This window comes from Aquarana catesbeiana, linkage group LG04, assembly GCF_042186555.1.
Source record: "Aquarana catesbeiana isolate 2022-GZ linkage group LG04, ASM4218655v1, whole genome shotgun sequence".
In the NCBI taxonomy this organism is placed as follows: domain Eukaryota; kingdom Metazoa; phylum Chordata; class Amphibia; order Anura; family Ranidae; genus Aquarana; species Aquarana catesbeiana.
In genome coordinates, this window is record NC_133327.1 from 603577738 (window position 1) to 603600786 (window position 23049).

The following is a 23049-nucleotide window of genomic DNA, read 5'->3' on the forward strand; positions in this document are numbered from 1 at the left end:
GCGATCTGGTGCAGGCAAGTGTACTGCATTTGCAACCGGCATTTGTGGTTTTATTAACTTAACATTGACACCCACTGCAAATCACAACTTCAGTGCACTATGAGCGAGGTGCCAGAAACACACGAGGGGTCTCCTTTAACAGGCTATAGCAATGCAAAGAAACATATATGTGTACATAGTTAATATACTTGATCGAATTAGAATTGGGTGTTTATTATGGGGGAAAAGGAGTGTGCATTAATAAGATCTATATTATAATTTGCACCATAGAATCTATATGCATATTTTTGTACATCTGTCGAATTGTCAGGATATTACATTACATGATTTTAAAAGTTGTAGTAACTTAGGGAACTTGTTTATATGCCGAGGTACTCTGGTTTCCTCCCACACTACTCCCACGCACCAAAGACCTGCTGGTAGGTTAATGGCTCCTGTCTAAATTGGTTCTAGTATGTGTGTGTATGAATGTCCGTAAGGGACCTTAGATTGTAAGCTCCTTGAGAACAGGAACTGATGTGAATGTGCAATATTTATGTAAAGCACTGTGTAAATTGTCGGCGATATATAAGTACCTGAAATAAATAAATATGTGTTAAAATTAGCACCAGTGGCTGGTGAGAAGGGAGGGAAGTGGGAGAGGGACTGATGCTAATGGAGTTGATTTAGTGTGTGAATGGGGACTGGACTTATGAATGATGGGATTGAGTAGTGGGGAGCTCATTTACTGCGTGCCAAAGATTGGTATATAACCGAATGTCCATAGCCTGCCCGCTGTTCTAACAGACTGTGAACATTGTAAAGTGTCCATACATTCTTGTTATATGCCATCTCATTTTTGAACAAAGCTGAAATGTGAACACTCTACTTAGGCACATTGTTGAAAATATTTTTCTTTCCAAAATTTTTAGGTCAGTCCTCTAAAAACTAAAATTTCTGTTATTGTTTGACATTCACTACTTAAGGTAAATCCCAAGCTGAAAACATTCTAATTCGAATAGAGTGGGTCAGTAGGGGATAAGAACTCCCATTGTGTATTTATGCTATTTTATGCACCATCAGAGAGAGATTTACTCTTACTTCCTGTCAGTGGCGGCTGATGAAGTTTTAGGATGGGGGGGCGCCAGGCCCCGCCCTTCCTTTTTGACCCCTCCCACTTGGTGAAAATGGGCGTGGTTTCAGCAAAATAGTGGGCGTGGCTCTAAGGTGGTGTGGTTAGTGTCTGAGATGAACGAGGGATGGAGGGAGAGGGATGAAGGGACAACAGGCCCAGATCCTACACAACAATAGAAATATGTGTATTCTAGAAAGTTTAACAATCAGCAGATAAAGATACTCCAAACACCTGGTGTTAGCGCTTTAATCATCCCGGCACCATGGTTGTTATGGTGTCAGGATGATTGAAGCGCATTATTTCTATTATTACATTGTAATATAAAATGAAATCATTCAACTCACTATAATGCAGAATAAGTGGGAGCCCTGAGCATGTCACTAGCCATGTCGCCTGCCACCAGATGCCAGATGGGTGTCCCCAGCGGAGTCCCTCCTTACACCACAAATTGCAGCAGCATGTGTCACCACCAAATTGCAGCAGCATGTGTCACCAAATTGCAGCAGCATGTGTCACCACCAAATTGCAGCAGCATGTGTCACCACCAAATTGCAGCAGCATGTGTCACCGCCAAATTGCAGCAGCATGTGTCACCAAATTGCAGCAGCATGTGTCACCAAATTGCAGCGTGTGTCACCACCAAATTGCAGCAGAATGTGTCACCAAATTGCAGCAGCATGTGTCACCAAATTGCAGCAGCGTGTCACCAAATTGCAGCAGCATATGTCACCACCAAATTGCAGCAGCGTGTGTCACCACCAAATTGCAGCAGCGTGTGTCACCACCAAATTGCAGCAGCGTGTGTCACCACCAAATTGCAGCAGAATGTGTCACCAAATTGCAGCAGAATGTGTCACCAAATTGCAGCAGCATGTGCCACCAAATTGCAGCATCGTGTGTCACCAAATTGCAGCAGCGTGTGTCACCAAATTGCAGCGGCATGTGTCACCACCAAATTGCAGCAGCATGTGTCACCAAATTGCAGCAGCATGTGTCACCAAATTGCAGCGTGTGTCACCAAATTGCAGCATGTGTCACCAGATTGCAGCGTGTGTCACCAGATTGCAGCGTGTATCACCAGATTGAAGAGTGTGTCACCAGATTGCAGAGTGTGTCACCATCAAACCCCCCTCCCCCGGTTACTTACCTTGCTGTGTGTTGTCCTCTCCAGCGGTGTCTCCTGGAGAGCTCCGTTGTTCTCATACTTCCTGCTTCTCTCTCCTGGGCGCAATTGGAGAGAAACAGGAAGTGACATCATACTCAGATGTCAATCAAATCACCCGACCCTAGTAATAGATACTAGGGCTGGGCGGAAGCTACTTGGCGCTTAAGGAAGCACCGCAAGGCGGGCTAAACGCCCGCAAATGAAGCACCACGTATGCAATCTCGTGATTGCATAGATGTGGCGCTTCCCATAAGTGCACTGTGTCCGGCGTCGCACTGTATCCGGCGTCCGAACACAGTGCACATAAGGACCTTTTTGTGTATTTTTTTTTTTTTTTAAAGGGCCAGCTTTTAAAAAATTTTTTTTTTGACTTTTTTTTTAGACTGCCTGGAGGGGGGGGGGGGGGGCGGCGGCGCCCTACGGGCCGCCACTGCTTCCTGTTCTAAAGACAATGATATGATAGGGGTTCTAGTCTTTTTCTAGTCTACTAAAGAAAAGCATTTTTATTTCAGTCTGTGTTTCTGTTGGAGAGTTCCCGCTTACTGCCTGAGTGATAAAACATCAGCAAGACAGGAAGTGAAGGAAAATCTATGTACTTGAGCCCCAGAAAGCTGTAAACACCTAACGGGGTCCTAACATGTCCCCACTACATCTAAAACTAAGAAAATACATTTTGGCTAAAAGGTACTTTTCCATTATCTGGGAGTCTTTGTTGTTCTGGTCTGACTGAGAAGGGCAATTTTCATTGGTCCTGTAATGGGCTGCCTCTCCTCTCTGCTAATTGAGCAGCATGACATCAGCCAGTGGTGAGCTCCATACTTAGAACAATCAAGGAAGTGGAAGGCATGAGCATTGTTTTGATGTCTGAGTTGGCCTCTGTTCTGTAAAGAGAATTACCTCCCCTTGGAGTTAAACAGATCCTCTCACTGCTCTTGCATATCTACAATCTGTATGATCTCACAGCCATATGTTGTCACTTACATGATTTATGCTGTCTCCTGAGGTTACCATTATGAGCACCAACATTATAGAGATTCTATTTCCCTATGTGCTCTAACAACGTTGTGCAGGGCCAAATTATGAGCATTATAGGCCCCCGGGCAATACAGTGCACTGGGGCCCTGTCTACACAATCATGCATGAGAATAAAAATGCAAATTATCAAAAAGGCTATATTTATTGGTACTTCCAACAAAATCAGTGTTTAAACATTAACACAATGTTTGGACAATATAACACAAGTTTGATGGGCACAGTGGCAGCTTTGATGGGCACAGTGGCTGTGTTAGATGGGCACAGTGGCAGCTTTTCAGGGGCAAAGACAGTGTCTGTGAGTGATGCACAACTTGAACGTACTTAAGTAGACAGTGTTAGACTTACTTGAGGCCACCGGCCTGGTGCAGTACAGTGTGTCACTCACAGCAGCAAGGCAGCGCCAGCTATCAAGGGCTGTCTTTGCGCTCTGCTCCCTCTCCACGCTGTCTGAAGCGCTCTATGAATGCTGGGGCGGGCGCGGCCTCTGACTGATGTCACTGGTTGCTAGCTAGACGCTGGGCGGCCGGCGATTCTAGCAAGTGAGCAACCAGTGCAGTCAGTCAACTTAAGCAGCAGATTGCAGCACTGAAGATCGGCCCTGGATGGGGCCCTCCAGACAAGTGGGGCCCCCCGGGCAACTGCCCAGCGTGCCCAGTGGAAAAAACAGCCCTGACGTTGTGTAATTAACACAAATATAATATGTTCTCCAGAGCATTGGCTCTCAGTCCTATTGAGACCAAGGCCAGTAAATTCTTCCAAAACCTTCCAAGTCCCAACATGGTTGCAAACGTCGGGTAGATCGCCTTTTGCTGACCCCCATTCTAAACCTTCCCTGCTCTCTCCATGACAAACCGAAAACATTTGAGATATAGATACAAATATACATACTGTTAACTTATTATTATAAGTTGTATGGCTGATCTATTGAACTGGTAGAGAAGAAAAAGCACAATTGCAGTTGTATCCTACAGAAACTGATCAAACTTCTGTTTAAGGATTCTTCAAAAATAAATTGTGAAATCAAATTGCTTTCTATTAGTTACAACTCCACTTCTCTGCATATTTTCACTTCTCATTTTTAATGTAATGTTATGTCCCGGCAGCAGACATTTTTGCACAGTGACTCCCATGAATGCACACGTTGATTAGAATGGACACACACTTGCTATAAGCAATTTCAAACTGAGTATAAAAGAAAGACGAGTGATCAGTGGGGTAGCACTGAACTTGGCAAACAGCAGAATTGTTTTTTTAAGGGTGAGGGCATTGTGCAGCTCCAGCAATAGATGATAAGATCCCAGGAGGTGAATGTGTAATTGAGTGCATACCCCAAGCTCCACCCCTGGAGCTGCATACTCACAACATCCCTGAGGTAGATTGCATCGTTCCCTCCCAAGCTGTCATGTGCATTATGTATTTTTGGCACAGTTCAATGCTGATCAACAAGCTCTCCCCCCATTTAGCTCCAGAGAGGACTTCTGCTTGCAACTGGGACTCCACTGCAGTGTTGCAGGCTTGGGCTTGCACAGACAGGCATCAGCATCACATATGCCCAGATCATCCATGATGCCCAGATCATCCATAACACTGAGCTCCATGCTGTCCTGCACTCGTACTGGCCCCTTGAATAATGGCAAAGCTGCAAGGCTCCTTCCAACTGGCTCTGACTGCTGTTCTTTACTGGTGGGAAGCTAGAACCTGGTGTCTATCACTTTACTGGTACTGTCCGGTGCCCAGGGGAGCCAGATCTAGCCAGAAGCCATCTCCACTGCACTTCAGGAGCTAGCTGGGGTGCAAGACGGCACACTCCTGCTGAGCCGTGCCCCCCACCTACTACAACAACTAAAGTCTTACTATCAGAGAAGGCAAGAAACCAGGGCCTGGCAGAAAGAACGTTCTGGCGCAGTGGTTGAGAACCACTACTCTAGTGCACTCAGTGCTATTGCAAAATATTGGCCTCCGGAAATACAGAAACCGGGTTATTTCTAAAATACATAATTAAGTTCAGACAAAATAAACAAGTTTCTTTCTCCTTGTAAGGGCCATTTCTCCTCACACAAGGTTCAGACTGTGGCCCCCACATAATAGAAAAGTATCTGCTAAACGTATACTTTAATTGTTTTGAGCACTATACTAAAGGTTTATGGCTTAAATCCCCCAAGTCACTTGCTGCAAATGTCCGTTACTTCATGTATTAGACCGTTGTGATATGTACAGTTGGCAAAAGTAGTTGCAAAGGTTGTTAAAACTGAATTTGTCTAAATGCTAACTTTAATGAAATTCCATTACAGTTGATAAATGTGAACTTGATTAAAATATAGTATGCCTTTTTATATTATTCCCTAAGATGCCAACTGAAATTGGTTTTCACAAGATGTCTTAACTTTGCCCTACTTGTACCACAGTATGATCTAAGCAAGAAATGTTTTGTCCCATTAACTTCTTCAGCTCATGGAGCTCCAGGACAGCCTGCAGTGTTCCTCTCAGAGGACCTGATACAACTTCTGTGTCCTCTTCTCAGTCTCTCTGACATTTCAGTAGCTGTTGCAGCCATGGTGCAGTCAGTTGCAGATAAGGAGGAGTTTCTGTATTCCATTTTGGATGAATTTGTGCTTGAGGAGCCACAGTGTGCTTACATAGTTATTAGTTTTAAATATACCATTTTGGTTCTTGTTGATGTGGTTTGTACATGTTTAAAACTAGAGAAACCACATCTTGATTTTATTTATTGGTGTTTAATAAACATACTACACTATATACTTCCCTTATGGTCTTTTTTAAATTGCTTATTTATTCCTGTTGAATGAGAGTCATCAGTGAATTCTAGGAGAAGATTGGCCCAAGTTCCTCCATAATCTGGAGCTGATTTTAAAAGCTTGTAGGCTACTTTGTTGGCCGCATTGGTCTGGTGAGTGCGTAATCTACGTGGTGGAGCACATTGAATTTTAAGAAGATACGATCACTCAGTTATTCTTTTTTGGACACGATGATTGGCAACATCTACTGACATTCTTGGACTTTATAATTTATGTGCACATGTTAATACCCAGTTTGTGGAAATATTCATATTGTTATCATAATTTGAGTGAATTGGATCACTTTAATCTCACAAGGCTAGCACCCATCTTTGTTTATTTTGCATTTTCACAAAATTTGTTACTGAAACCTATTTAGTACAGAGATTGAATTACTCCTGACAGTGGAATACCTAGACAATCTGTTACTGAGAGTATAATCAGTCATTACAGGCAGGGCTGACTGTCAAAATTTGATAGGCACAGCAAGAGATATGTCCATCTTTGCTGTGCAGCATGGATGGAGGAATCATTTTTGGATGTAAACCCCATTCATGAAATGTTGATCTGTAGTGTTTACTTATCTCTCTCCAAAGCCCTAAGTCCCGTGTCTTTCTGCTACTCGGTTCTTCAGTTATCAGCATGATAACTTCTGACAAGTTCTCTGACAGCCAAGATAAAACCAGCCTGAAATTTGTGTCGGGGATTGTGCATAGAAATAGATTAGCAGACAGCTGGTCTATTCACAGCACAGCTCTGCACATTTCTTCCTTCCTCTTCCTGTGTGGGGAGGGGGTGTGTGCCTTTCCTCTAATCAGCTCTCACACAGTATATGCCAAGAATCCACACCCAGTGGTGGAACGGGAAGAGATAATTCAAACACAATGTGCACTTTCTAAACAGTCTAGAAAGCTGAAGACAGCACATATTCAAGTAAAAGTAATGTAGGGAGATTTGTTTCATCCCTGTGTATCATCTGAGGCTGTTCACTTCACTGGGTATATGTGAGGGTTTACATCCACTTTAAGCTTTCAGGCTGAGCAAAAAACTAAAAAAATGAAAGAAAAAAACTATTAGTGTGTGACTATTTGATTTTTCTGATTCCACCCTGTAACTTATGCCCCGTACACACGGTCAGACTTTGTTCGGACATTCCGACAACAAAATCCTAGGATTTTTTCAGACGGATGTTGGCTCAAACTTGTTTTGCGCACACACGGTCGCACAAAGTTGTCGGAATTTCCGATCGCCAACAACGCGGTGACGTCAACCACGTACGACGAGACTAAAAAAGGCCAGTTCAGAACCAAGCGCGGCACCCTTTGGGCTCCTTTTGCTAATCTCGTGTTAGTAAAAGTTTGGTGAGTGATGATTCACGCTTTTTCAGACTCGTGGCTTTCAGATTGTTTTCTGCGGTTCAGTTTGTGCTTGTGGGTTTGTATCTGCTCTTCAGTGCATGCAAGCAAGCTACGCATGACTTGTCATTGTGTTCTTGTTTGTTCGTTACTGTTTTTCAGGTCGCTCTTCACAGACCTTGCTGTTCTTCAGTGCGTTCTGTTACTTCGTTCTGAGCAGCCGACCGTTTTCTAGCCATGTTGCGTATACGTACTCCTCGTAGAGTTCATGCTGTGCGGGGGCTTGGTGTTGGGGTCCTGACCTTGACACAAGTCTAGTCCATGAACAGGGTGGGGAGGAGTTCATGGACCAAGAATTGGTTGCTTCAGCGTGACCAGTTCTCTCATATGCCTTTGCTCCGTGAGATCCGTGAGAATAATCCTGATGATTTCAGCAACTTTCTCAGGATGACGGACCCCGTGTTTCACCGTTTGTTGGCTTCGCTGACCCCTTATAATAGCAGGCAGGATACCTGCATGAAGCAAGCCATCACTCCGGAGCAGAGGCTCATCGCTACCCTGCGGTACTTGGTGACGGGGAGAACCCTGCAGGACCTCAAGTTCTCGATAGGCATCTCCCCTCAGGCTCTGGGGATCATTATCCCAGAGACCTGTTCTGCCATCATCCAGGTCCTGCAGAAGGAGTATATGAAGGTAAGATTTTTATCCTTTAATATCACATTTTATTGTATTTAATGTTTGCTAATATATTGTATTTCTTTCCTCATTCCCTAATTACCATGATTCTAATATGCTGTGAATGTCCCCTTTGTCCTCTTGCATGCTGGATTTTTCTGTAATTAATTTTTTAGTCCTTCATACAGATTGGCCTTCAATAACCTCCCCAGCATGTTCTCCTGGCCCTATATTCACCTCATGTAGTCACTTAACAATGTATTTTATCAGCTCCATAGTAGTGCTTTACCCCAAACAACCCCTAAAATGTTTAGAAATGTGATTTGTGCTTTAAATTCAGGCAGAGTGCCAGAGGCTTTTTTTTGTGGTGTCCCCAAATCATTTTTAATAACCCTCCCTCCCCCCAACTGCTAAGTCAGTTGATCCCAATTCTCTATCTATCCTCAATCATCTATCTGCTGACTTTGCCAAACCCATACACACTATACCCATCTCTTTTGTGCTCAGATTTATGGATGAATTACCCAAAGCATGTAGTGCAAGGGCCTGCCTGTATACTTTCAAATGGTACTGTTTTAAGTTTTTATATACTATTATTATCTTGATAGGTAATAGCAGAATGTCCAAATGTGCTCAAATGTGTACAGTGTGTATTTATATCTTTGTATTATGACACTTCTTACCTGTCCAGTGGGCTGCCAATAGTGTAACTAAGGAGGGGCTGTTCCAAGTAATACCCTGTATTTAGACATTCATCTCTCAATGAAGTGGAGAGGGTTACCTGGCCAAGATCCCCCCCCCCCCATAATGTTAGAAATCGCCCATGAGAGGGGGGGGGGAATATGATAGGTATACCTTATACTTTGGTGTTGTTAAATTCCCCTTAATAAATAATATCTGGAGGTTGGCCAAGAATGTTTGTGTCTAATCTGCTTGCCATGTTTATGTGCAAAAATAGTAATTTATTTTTGTTTTCCTCAACAGTTTCCTTCCACGCCACAGGAATGGCAGACTGTGGCCTCCCACTTTGCCCAGCGGTGGGACTTTCCTAACTGCGGAGGGGCAATTGATGGGAAACACGTCCACATCGTCCCACCACCCAACTTGGGGTCGTACTATTTCAACTATAAGGGATTCAATAGTATTGTGATGTTGGCGGTGGTGTCGGCTAATTACTACTTCTTGTATGTGGACGTGGGGAAGAATGGCCGGATGTCCGATGGTGGAGTCATCGCCCAGACGGAGTTTTACAGGCATCTCCAGAATGGCAGCTTGGACTTGCCACCTCCAGAGGACAATGTGGAAGGACTCCCATTCGTCTTCGTTGCTGATGAAGCGTTTGCGCTGGGGGACCATCTTATGCGGCCATTCCCTATGAGGACCCTCACCCCCCGAACAGAGGGCTTTTAATTACCAGCTGGCCAGAGCCAGAAGAGTGGTGGAGAACACATTTGGAATCCTGGCCAGCCGGTTCCGCCTATTTCTGACACCCATCCATATGGCGGAGTATGAACTTAATCATATAATCCTGGCGTGCTGTATTCTCCATAACTTTTTACGCAAACATTCGGCCAACTATGCTGGCTCAGTTGGGCCTGAGGCCGGAATGATACATGAAACAACACTGACGGCGCTTGAAAGTGGCCGTCCTAGCTTGCCCTCCCTGAGTGCCCGTGATGTCCGGTTACGATACCTGGAGTTCTTTGCGGGTAGGGGGGCCATCAATATGCCAGCAAATTTGTGAAGCCTTTATCAAATAAAAAACCAAAAAAAAGAAAATCTTTGTTGACATTTACTGCTTGTGTTTGTTTTAGCTGACCCTGACAGAAATGTGTTGAGTCCAGAAAATGGCGTGATTGTGTAACCCTATACAAAGCACTGTTGGGTGTTATTTACTAAAGGCAAAGACACTTTGCACTACAAGTGCACTTGAAACTGCACTGAAACTGTACTTGTAGTGCAAAGAGGATTTGCCCTTAGGAAATAACCCCCATTTTCACAGAAAACACCAATTACATCACCACCAAAGTGTTTTAGCGTTGACACAATAATCCACACATTCTTGATTAACAATCTTTTTAATACCTGCACAATCACATGTGCATTTAGAAAAGGTTTTTCCAACAAACCAACATGTTTGTTGTATAACAATTTTTGGGGTAGCATTATAAAAAATAGAAATGTCCATTTAAGATAAAACAGGCATGTGTAAAACCAACAAGAAAGACACAAATCTTGAACTTACAAAGTTCACATTTGGTAGAATTTGAAGGCAATACCAGACATGAGTATTTAGGAACTGTGTATGATATTGCGTTCAGATTGGGTGAAGTCACCCCCGGAAAAGCCAAATTTGGAAGATGCACACAAATTTCCCAATGTCAACATGTGCTAGCTGCCATCACGGGGGAACAAGGGACGTGTTTTGGGGGAGAAACCCCTTCCTCTCAGCTACTTTATTATTGAGGAAGGGGTTGCACCCCCAAAACGTGTCCATTGATCTCCCGTGATGGCAGATAGCAAATTAGGCTTTTCTAAAAATCGCTAAAACATTTTTAACATTGTAGCACACAAAAAACAAAGGGATTGGGAGGGGTTTTGAACTCACCCCAAAACATCAATGATGTTTTTATTTTTTTCACAGATGTAGCCCCCCCCTATAGTATACACTGGAGCACCTGTGTGGCCCCCTAATAAAAATGGTGTTCTTGTGTCCCACACTAGTGCTCCAGTGTCCAGATGTGAAAACAGCTGCTGAGTGTCCTCTCCTTACACAGAATCTAGTTTGCATTTCATTCTAGTAACAAAGCCATCTACACAACCAAATTAGTTTCAGACAAGTAGGGCGTAAAAATGGTGGCCAAATGCATATGGCCTAAACAATGGTGTTTTATAGGCCGAAAGAAAAATGTTTGATACGAACGAATAATGTGCCCATGAACATGAAAGTTGCCATTTAAAAATGTACACTTGTAAGAAAAGCACATGGAGCAGCACGAACGTAAGAAACATAAAGAATAGGAACACAGGACAACTACTTACTTTTTTGCTGCACTCTCCGGATCTTTCTGTACTGCTCATGTTCTCGTAATTTCAGGTCCGACCACCGTTTCCTGAGCTGATCTTTCGATCGTCGTACCCCGAATTTCCGGTGCAGACTCTTGACCACTTTCGCAATTATCTTGGCCTTTCTGACATTGGGGTTGGGGTAAGGTCCATACTTTCCATCATAGTCGGCCTTCTACAGGATGTCCACTATCTCCAACATCTCCCCAAAGGACATATTTGAGGCCTTAAATCGTCTCCTTCTGGATCGTGACGTGTCCGGATCTGGGCTTTCCTCCTCCTCCTCCTCGTTGCTATAATTAGCACGCACCTGCTGTGTATCCGCCATGTGCTCTTCCCCCACTGCGCAGAACGAAAAGGGGCGGGGAATAGACTAGAAAGAACGTCAGGGGCGGGCGGAGTTACACGCATGCGCAGTGTGTATAAAGCGTAACACGCGTGCATATTACGTACGATCTGTGAGCGGAGGAAGGAGCATCGAAAGCGCTGATCGTGATAACGAAGGTAAGATCTAAACTTGGGCCTATACTGCTTCAAAATGGAAGCCTATATTGTAACAAGATTAGGGGAGTTTGGCCTGACCTTAGGGTTTGTCTTGTGTTGTGTCTTGCAGAGAAAATGGATGGCTTCAATGACCACAACTTCCTCCCCCTGTTCATAGACAAATACAGGGAGCTGCCCTGTCTGTGGCAGGTGAGACACCCCCATTACAATAATAAACAAAAGAGGCAGGCAGCGCTGGAGAAACTGCTGGAGTTGGTGAAGCCGGTGGTCCCCACAGCAACCATCCCCTATTTAAAAACCAAAATTGGTGGCCTGAGGAGCACTTATCTTAGGGAGCGCAAGAAGGTCACGGATTCCCAGAGGTCTGGAGCTGCAGCAGATGACGTTTATGTCCCCAGGGTGTGGTACTATGAGAGACTGCGATTTCTGTCAGACCACACTGAAGTCAGGGAATCCCTCTCCACTCTTCCTTCCACTCTTCCTTCCACCCCAGCTGAGGCTTCCGATGTCCAACCTGGGCCTTCCAGCCAGGAAGAAGTGGAGGAGCCCAGCTGGAGTCAGGTATAGCATTGTTCTACTGATTTCTGGTCAATAAATAAATGATGTTTATTAGATGTTATTATTGATCACTAATTGCTGATTGAAATAAGTGTTTTACATATCAATAGACAGTAGTGGGCACCCAAAATTGGGACAAGAATGAAAAATGCTGGGCTCAGAATGATAGTCTTATATTTGTTAACATTCAATTTGCAACAGTCATGAGGTGAAAATTGTGTGTGATTGATGAATAAAAAACTCAAACTATGTCCCTTTTTCATACACAGGAAGACCTCAGCCAGGAGGAGGCTCTGAAATGTGGCAGTCAAGAGGAGGCGGGGATTAGTGGCAGCCAGGAGGAGGCGGGGCTAAGTGTCAGCCAGGAGAAGCCTGGGACCAGTCGCAGCCTGACTGAATCGCAGGTTCCTCCTCTCTGCCTTCCATATAAAAGAGCGAGGAAGGCGACTCCCATGCAGGATTCAGCGCTCAGGCTAATTCAGGAGGCTTTGGCGTCCCTCCGAGCCTTACCCACTCCTGAAGAGGCCTTTGCCTGCATGGCTGCCACCAAACTGCAGGGCATGCAGGAGGGTCAATGCCTCCTGTGTGAGCAACTTATTTATAAAGTCCTAACTAAGGGGGTGAGTGGGGAACTAACACCCAAGACCGACGTGATTGAGTTGGACCATCCTCCTCCTATTCCTGCTGCCACAACTCCACCACCAGAGCCACCGCGTGGAAGGAAGCGTGGAAGGAAGACAAGAGAGTGATGACCTGGGTTCAGTCTGGTCTGACAAAAGCTGCAGTCTCTCGTATGACCACAGCCTGGGGACACAGATGTCATCTGCTGCTTTCCGGATCTCTAGGACTTCTGGACCAGACTGCACTCCCTTAGATAAGGACTCCTCAGGCCACCAATTTTGCTTGAAAATAATTGATGTCTGCCCTGGGGGTCCAAGGCTTCGCCGATTTCTGCAGTTTCTCCAGCGTTGCCTCCCTCTTTGTTTAGTTGTGAGCCCTTAATAAAAGTTTTTTTTGGTGAAATTATACTCTCCTGTGTGTGTTTTCATCCAAAAAGGACAGTTTGTTGGTGACGATTCAGGTACATTTCTAACATAAAATGTGAAATTAACAAGGGACAACAACACCAAACAATCTCCTACAGATGAAATAGAACAACATATCAATGATGTTGTGGTAACTTGACACAAAAAACACACACAAAAATTTTCTGGAGTACAAATAAAAATCCAAAAACAAAAAAATCAGCCTTGAAAAAAATACAAACCAAAAAAAATTAATATGCCTTAAAAACAAAAAAAAAAACAAAAAAAAAAAAACACAAAAATAATGTTGTCAGATGTGACAAATCAAAATATATTGAGGGAATCCCGATAAATAGTAAAGAAATAAGTTTGTGAGAAGTGTGTGTGAATATGAGCAGCAAAAATACTTAATTCTTGTCACATTATAAAGAAGAAGAGAGTGCGCTGCATTAAACCATTTTTAACATTGCAGCATGACGAAAGTGCTGTATCCATTGCGAACGCTAATTTTACCAGACCGAGCTGTTCCATGTCGGAATTTCTTCTGAGCATGCGTGGCACTTTGTGCGTCGGAATTGACGCGATCGGATTTTGTTGTCGGAAAATTTTATATCCTGCTCTCAAACTTTGTGTGTCGGAAAATCTGATGGAAATTGTCCGATGGAGCCCCCACACGATCGGAATTTCCGACAACACGCTCCAATCGGACATTTTCCATCGGAAAATCCGACCGTGTGTACGGGGCATTAGTGTTTCATGTTGACTTAATTTTCAGCTTTCTTCTAACTGTGCAGCAGAATTGGAATTTAAAGGGTTGAGACAACTACTTACCACTATCTTGTGGGCTTACAATGGTCCGCTTATATTCGTTTGGTTAAAACTAAAAACAAATGTTTTTGTAACTGCTTAAAAACTGTTAGCAGAAGTTAGGCATTCATTTGTTAGTTACTTATGTAAAGTCAAAATAAATTTACTAGTCCACCTAATACTACCCAAAGACTGCTTTGTTAATGCTAGTAACAGATGCACCACATATGTCATTGTTTGTTTTGCCTTTAGTACCAAAACCTGTTTAAAATCTGTTTCCAGCGTCTCCATCCCTTGTGATTATATTTATTGCATCCCTTGTGATAATGTTTAGCGTAGCACAATATATGAACAGTGCTCTGCCTAACCAGATGGCTGCAGGTATCTTTCAAAATGTCACCCATCTGAAACTCCTATTACAGGCCTATTACAAGCATTAAGATGTGAATCATGATGACTTGTATCTCGGTGACTCCACTGATTCATTGCTCTGATTCAACTTCATAGCTCTGCCTCCCCATGCTGCTAATAGGGCTCATTCCTCTTGCAATAGAAAAAGGAATCTTCTTCTTCCATAAATGTAAATCTCCCCAACAGGGAGAATGGCTATCCAGAAACTTCAAAGCAAGTGACCTGGAAACTTAGTCAGAGATGTCTTATTATAAGAGTCACCTATTGATACAAGATGGTAGTCCTAAATCGAACAAAACCTAAAACTAAAAATACCAGTTTTGTCTGACCTGAAAATGCTAGCATATTTCACTTTTTAGACTGCATCCTTCTACTGGTCTTATTATATATTTTTTTAATATTTTTCAAGGATTTGCCTGGAACTTCCACTGAAGTTGTCCCAGAAAGAGTAGAACGTGAAAGCTCAGCTGAGCCTGTAATAGAAAATGAAGGAGAAATGGAGGTTGAAAGTTGTGACCACTCTCCTTGTCCATCACCTAGACTGGAACCAAGCGGCAGCCCAGCTGGAAGTTCAGCTACTAAACCATGTCAAACTTCAGATTCTCCAGCAGGGCATAATGACATAGGCCAAAATGGCAGATCACCACAGACTGCACAGCAAGCTTCGAATCGTAGAACGCCTTGTATGTATGCTGAACGCTGCTACAGGTATGTTAACTGTCTGTTAAATACTATATGTATAAAGCAGGGATGCATCGGTATCGGTGCCGATATACCAAGCATTTGCACAACTATCAGTACTCACCCAAATGCTCCATAAACCGTACCAATTGCGGTGCGATTTTGCGTCAGTAGAAAATGAATGGGCGCAAATCACACTGCAAAGAATCAAATGCGATTTGAACAGGAATGTGGTGCGATTCCTTTCGGAATCCCAATGCGATTTCTCCCACTGCTCCTGTGTGTGTATATGTATATATATGTATATATATATATAATATTTATAGGGATTAAAGCACCATCTAGTGGGCAGTTTAATTCTTTTTTAGAACTCACAGTACATAGAGCCTGCATGCACAGGCCGCTGGAGGTGTTCTCAGGGCTGGAGGAGATGTAGAGGCAGTCCGCCCCCAAGCTAACGTCACTTCTGCCCTATACCCACAGGGTCTTGGAACTTTTCCTCCAGCCCTGTAGCACCTCCAGTAGTCCAGATTTGCTACCATCGGCAGATTATATATACACACGCAGTTGCAGTGGGGAAAATCGCATGCGATTCAAACAGGAATTGCACTGCATTCCTGTTCAAATCGCATGCAATTCTTTGCAGTGCGATTTGTGCCAAATTTTTTTGTATTGACGCAAATCACACCTCAAAGTATCATACTCGCCGATAAAAAAACTGATATTGGTGCAAACCTAGTATAAAGAGATAAAGATGGTAACACAGGGTTAAATGATCATATTTTATCCTGTCCTAGTTAGAAGCATTAAGCAATAGAATTGATTCAGTTTGAGTTGAGTATTTTGGGGCAAAAAAGCCAACAGTTCCCTTGAAACAAGAGCTATGAGTGTGTGTAGTACACCGTGATGTGCATATTTGTAGGGTAAGAACAATCATGTTTATTTTTCAATATAGTGCAGAGGAGTTTGTTAAATCTGAATTCCAGGTATGGCAATTTTTACATAGTGACATTGGTCAAGCTAGGACCAATGTAAGTATGTGTCATAGCTGTGGGATTCCTCTGGAAGCTGGAAGTTACTGTTAAAGGCACCGCTTACATACAGTGATCTCCACCAGCTTCCGGGTCCTGTGCTAAGCGGCTGCATTGCTGCATACTGAACCCAGGAGGTCACCTGCCCTGCACAGGCGCCATTCAGAGAACACTTTTATTTTCTCACTGAATGCAAAGTTGTGCTCTGATTGGAAGAGGTAGAGATCATTACATCACTGCTCTGCTTCTCCACCTCATCCAATCAGAGAACACTTTGCTTTTATTGAGAAAATGCAAGGGGTTCCCTGAATGGTGCACAGAACACAGAAGTTAGTGGAGATTACTAGAGTAGAGTTGAGTAGCACTACAGTGATTTTCAGGTATGGCGTAAATACTTAAATTGGTCCAAGCTGGACCAGTGTAATTGTGTTAAAACTGCCACACCTGGAATTGATCTTTAAATTATTTTACATTAAAAATTAAAACATTAAAAAAATTATATTAAAAGCAGATTTTATTTTTTTTTAAATTGCAAACATGCCATACTTACAGTGCCTTGAAAAAGTATTCATACCCCTTGAAACAAATACGGTAAATGGTTTCCAAAATTTTTTTACAAATAAATATCTGACAAATGAGGTGTATGCATTTGTATTCAGCCCCCCCCCCGAGTCAATACTTTGTAGAATCACCTTTCATGTCTCTACCAGCTTTGCACATCTTAAGAGTGAAATTTTTTCCCATTCTTCTTTCCAAAATGGTTCAAGCTCTGTCAGATTGGATGGAGAGCATCTGTGAACAGCAATTTTCAAGTCTTGCCACAAATTCTCAATTGTATTTAGGTCTGGACTTTGACTGGGCCATTCTAACACATGAATATGCTTTAATTTAAACCATTCCGCTGTAACTCTGGCTGTATGTTTAGTAGAGTATTTACAAGCCATTAGTGGATCTTTAACTTTTTATATGACTGTATTTCTATCTCATTACCTTAGAATTGTTCTATTTAAGTGCTAGTGAAGTATGACCAAATGATATTGAGCTTGCTCATCATTCTTAGCTGGCAATAGAACTTTTTTCCAGGCTCACTTTGTTGCTAAACAAAGAAATATTAAACACAAGATGCATCATCATAAGGTGCATCATTGAAGAGAACGGGAGGATGAACACCTGAACCCTGCAGAATTTGGAATATTGATATTTTAACTAGAACAAAAGAGATAGATTGTAGAAAACATGTTTAACTTCTGTAATGGAGAATGTGTGAAGATGAATTGAATCATAATTTTAGCACCCCAAAGCTAAAGATAAAAAACATAAAAGAAATATGTCAGATTCTGTGTAGATGTAAATGTATGTATTCATAAACTGTATCAGCCCTTTTTGTGATACATTTTTCCCTTGAACCTCTAGCATAACATTAGATATTTATTTGAAGAATAGGCATCCTTTCCTGCGTAAATTATCATTTTATGTTTATAAATGGCTTGATTGCATTGGTACTTCTAATCTTCCTTGCTTTGTTTTTATTTTTTAATCCAAACTCTTTTTTATTAATTTAAAAAAGCTTTCAAACAATACAAAGGCATAGTGATCATCAGTTAATTAATCATACATAATATGCATGCAGAAAACAGTGATCAATCTTACGCAAAGAATGTTCAAGGTAAACAGGTGTAAACAAAAACAAAGCAACTCGAGTTTATAACTCAATAAGCTATGCAGAATGCTATTTCTTTCTGATTTTCATAGATTAACATCCTATGAACTCAGATTGATAGTACGTAATGTAGCTGACATCTTAAGTAGGTAAAGCACTTCTGGCCCCTTAACTGTGAAGCCATAACAACTTAAATTTGTAGGAGTTTATCCATTACTAGCTGTGACGGAGCGAGGCCGGGAGAATCCAGCCAATGCTGCCACATAAGATTGAATTTCCGTATTGTACTTCGGTGACAGTAAGCCAAATGTTCTCCAAGCAGAAGAGAATTGACATACTCAACTCGCTTGTTTCTGGTAGATATCGTGGGTGATATCCAAAACCTTGAAATTCATTTCCTAGCCAAATATAACAATCTGCTTATCATAATGTATGGACAAGCATAGAGATGGTTTGTAGGACTTCGGGCCAGTACCTTGTGAGCTTTGGGCATCGCCAGATCATATGTATAAAGTCGCCTCTATGTACCGTACATTACATTTTGGACACAGCGGAGTATCTCTCCTGCCCCAATCAAACATATTGGCGGGTGTACAATAAGCTCTATGGAGAATAAATAGCTGCTAGAGCTTGTGGCAGACCGGTAGGGAGGTAACAGGAATCAATTCTAAAGCCATATCACACTGATCACCATCAGTGTCTCCTATATGCAACACCCAGCGAGCCCTGCATTTCAACCGGGCATGGTCTTAGAGGACATCAACTCTAAATATATACAGGAAATCAAACCTTTACGGGTTCTAGATTGTAGGACCTTGATCACCAAGGCTGAGCTAGAGACTGTTACATTAAGGGCACTTTCACACTGAGCAGCGCCGGGCATTGGTGGTAAAGCGGCACTATTTTAATGGCGCTTTACTGTCGTCTTTGCTGCGCTTTTTGGCCACTAGCGGGGCACTTTTAACCTCCCTGCTAACAGCTGAAAGAGGGTTAAAAGTGCCTCTGTAGCGGAGCTTTGCCGGCGCTTCAGCAGCGCTGCCCACTGATTTCAATGGGCAGGGGAGATGAAGGGGCGGTGTATACAACGCTCCTTCAGCGCCTCAAAGGTGCTGCTTGCAGGACTTTTTTGAGCGTCCTACCAGCGCACTGCTCCAGTGTGAAAGCACATTAGAGTGAAAGGAGGGGCGCTTTGCAGGCACTATTTACAGGTGCTATGGCGCTAAAAAGTGCCTCAGTGTGAAAGGGCTCTAAGCGTTCATTGTTGGGCTTACAGCGCATATCTAAATTGAAGATATTGGTAGAAATGCTTAGGGGATAATAAGAATTCAGTGCATAAGTGATCGTATGTCTTTAAAGTAGTACCACTAAAAACCTGATAAAAGAACCAAATACCCTTTTGTTGCCAGGATGAGGATCCTTTCAACTTGCAAAGTTCAGGAAAATTAGGGAGTAAAAACCAGAGGGCCGGCAATATGCAGTGCCTCTTTGGTGGCCTTTCAAACTTTTTGAAGAAGAGCTGCAGTAGGGGAGGAAGGGGGGGCTTGGTACATCCATCTCCAAGTGGGAACTAGCAGGCAAGACATGGTTAGACATGTTTATTAGTCTAGCTATAGGGTCCGAAGTGTAAGACTGTCCTCAGCCTGTAAAACTGTTGCATTTGGGATGCGATAAAATACATTCTTGGATGCGGGACTGCCAAACCCCTTCTGTCCTTACTATACTGTAAAGTAGGTAAGCTGATACAGGCCTTTTTCTTTTTCCATATAAGATCTCGAAATTGGGGAATTGTGGAAAATATACAGGAGCTGTGGGGCCCAGATCATCATCATTAAATTAGCGAGCCCTACTACTGACAGGGGAAGCTTACACCAACTTAGGCCTTTTAATCTTTGCTTTTCCAGAAGGGGGGCAGGGTTCAGTTGGAGATATTTTGAGGGTTCAGGGGAAAACACCACCCCTAAGTATTTAAAGGAATTGACTACAGCAATTTGACTAGCACATTAAGGGAGGGGTGCTCCTAATGGGTCTAAAACCAGAGAATTCACCAAATTTATTAATAGTAGCTATCAGAGTCTGCCAGGAGCCAGCTGTGTCACCCAAATAAAGCAGGGTGTGATAATCTTCCTTGATTTAGTTGTTGTAGGGCTGATTTGACGTTGGCAAAATCATCCCCACTTGCATGTCTCCTCACCCGAGGTTGCTATAGTGGTGCACTATACATAACTGTTATTTAGGTTTAACTCTCACCAGATACAGAAATAGAAAAAAAAGCAGATCTGTATTTATTAATACATAATTTAATGTATTTTTTAAAGTGTAACTTTACCCTTGCAAAGCACTATTGACAAACAGGCATGATATTTAATGCAGAAGAGATATACTATGTCTCTCTCCTGCATTAAAGTTCTTTACGTGCTGCTGTGCTCTGTACACTGTGCTGAGTCCGCAAAGCTCTATGTACAAATTCCAGCAATGCCAAGATGAGATGAATGAACTCCTGTGCATGCATGAGGGTGTTTTGCTTGTGTCTTTTAAAGGTTTTGCGGTAAAAAGCCCAGGAAGCTTAGACCTCTGTAGTGTGTTAATACTTTTACTAAACAGAAAAGCTGCACATACAACTGCAAAACACACAACTCAAAGCATGCAAAGTAGAACACAATATGCCTACAAAATGCACAAGCCGGATACGCAACTTGGGCTTTCCATTGATGTAATCAATGCTTTCTCCTCTCTTTAGAACAAGTGTTACTCCTTTGTCTCCAAAAACAACTTTGTCCTTTGTCTGACAACGTGGCCTGTATCCCCCCCCCCCCTTATTTCCTGCTACATCATATCCTCTAAGAAGCTTCACAAAGTAGCCATGCAGGCTCATTAGCATATCGGTAGGAGAGGCTTAGCTTCTAAAACAGCACACAGTCTTAAAAAAATAGAACTATTCACATATAACTATGCTATAAAATCGCCCATTGCAACACAGGGAGTGATGTCATCTTGGCCGGGCCAATGAAAATGGCCAATGATCGTTACTCAGAAGCTGATCCGGCCCAAGATGACAGCGGCTGGCAGGGAGCTTAGGGAGACTGCAGCGCTGGATAGAAGGTGAGTATAGCTCTGTTTTAAATGCAAGTAGTATAAGTACTTTCATTTGGCCATCTATCAGTGCAGTCCTCATTTAGTGAGGTGGGAGCATGAAAGGAAGTAGCGGCACAAAGAACCAGTCAATTAATTTGCTGGCAAGAAGTACGCTGATAGGATTAGAGAGCTGAGTGATAAAGATATGAGCTCATCACTGTGCTGCTTACCTTTTTTTTTTTTTTTAAGGTCTCTTTCTGTTGTTTTCAGGATTCTTTTTTGTCCTGTGCAGGCTCCCTATCCTCCACTGATACACCTCACTGCTACCATGGTAGACAAGCAGTGCCACAATTTCTGGTCACAAGCTGCGCTCTATGTGTACTACAATTCCTATAGAGCTGAATGTGTTTGTACGTAGATGTGTGGCCCATCTCGAGGGACAAGCAGGAAAGGGTGGCTATGTTCACATACACAAGGGTCATGAAGAATGAACACAGCCACCCTAGATCAGGAAGTCTGAGAATAGTAGAAAAAATCTTGCATTTGAGAGACGAAACAAAGGAAGAGAGAGATATCTACTTATATTTTGACATATTGGAGTTGATTTACTAAAACTGAAGAGTGCAAAATCTGATGCAGCTCTGCATAGAAACCAATCAGCTTCCAGGTTTATTGCCATTGGATTTGTCTGCTGGGTTCCAAATGGGGCAATTTCAAGCCCCAAGTTGCCCCAAATTGTGGCAAATTAAAACACCATGAAATCATTGCAGCTGATTTGTGACCATTGTCTTTGGTTGTTTTTTCAATTTCTACCAAAAAAAATAAAAATAAAAAATTGAAGGTTTTATATTTCTACAAGTCTTGTTTAGATTTGCACAACCACACAGTGCTTGGCCAGTTGTTAATAAAATCAGCATATCACATAGGTTTAATGAGCCGATGTTTGGGGGCTTTGCAGCTTCCTTTATTTAGGGCAATAAATTGATGTCACTGTGTAACACTGAAGAAGAAAGCCTGTGAGGCCCCGGAACGTAGGCTCATTAAAATTGTATTAAAGGTTAAAAACATATATATATATTATACTTACCTTCTCTGTGCAATGGTTTTGCACAGAGCAGCCCCGATCCTCTTCTTCTCAGGTCCTCTGCCGGTGCTCCTTACTTCTCCCCCATGACTAGTGCCCTCAATAGCATGCCGGTTGCTATGGGGGCACTGGTGCATGTTCACTCACGAGCCCTGCTCTATGCCTTCATAAGACACAAAGAGCCCTGGCTAGGCCCTGCCCCCTGCTATCTCCTCATTGGCTCACTGGCTGTAATTGACAGCAGTGGGAGCCAATGGTTTAGCCAATGAGTAGTGGCAGTGCTGGGACACCCGACACCCGAGGCTCTTGTGCACATCACTGGATTGAGAGGGGGCTCAGTTGGGTATTGGGGGATGGGGGGGGACAGCACACAGAATGTTTTTTTACCTGCATGCATAGAATGACATGAAGGTAAAAAAATCTTCAGCCTTTACAACCATTTTAATCTATGTGACACATTGATTTTATAATAAATCACTGAAGCTGCATTCACACCTGAGCGTTTTCAGCTCATAAAACGCTAAAAAAAATGCCTGAAAAACGCCCAACAAGCAAAATCCCATTAATTTCAATGGCATCTGTTGACATCTGAGCATTTTATTACCTGAAGTAAAACACCTGAAAAACACCTTAAGCTCAGAAAAGAACGTGAGCATCTTTGGGGCAGATTACAGGCGTTTTTTTGCTTTTTCTATTGGTGACCTGTACAAAATTGCGGCAAAAACGCACGACTTTGAAACACTCAGGTGTGAATGCAGCCTAAAACAAAGATGTTGGAGTGCTGGAGACTTTGTACTGCTTAGGCCCCTTTCACACTGGGGCGGTTTGCAGGCGTTATTGCACTAAAAATAGCGCCTGCAAACCGCCCCTAAACAGCCTCCGCTGTTTGTTCAGTGTGAAAGCCCGAGGGCTTTCACACTGAAGCAGTGCGCTGGCAGGAGAAGCGGTGTATTCACCGCTCCTAAACCGCTCCTGCCCATTGAGATCAATCGGACAGCGGGGCTATACCGC

General features: G+C 42.9%; 1 protein-coding gene across 1 annotated transcript in view; it reads left to right on the forward strand.

Moving 5' to 3' along the window:
- The window catches only part of APLF (aprataxin and PNKP like factor), a 369085-nt gene that overhangs the window by 230748 nt on the left and 115288 nt on the right, over positions 1-23049 (forward strand). Inside the window, exon 7 of the mRNA XM_073628226.1 lies at positions 14920-15218. Within this exon, the coding sequence (XP_073484327.1) occupies positions 14920-15218 (299 nt within the window). The remainder of the gene's footprint in view (positions 1-14919; positions 15219-23049) is intronic.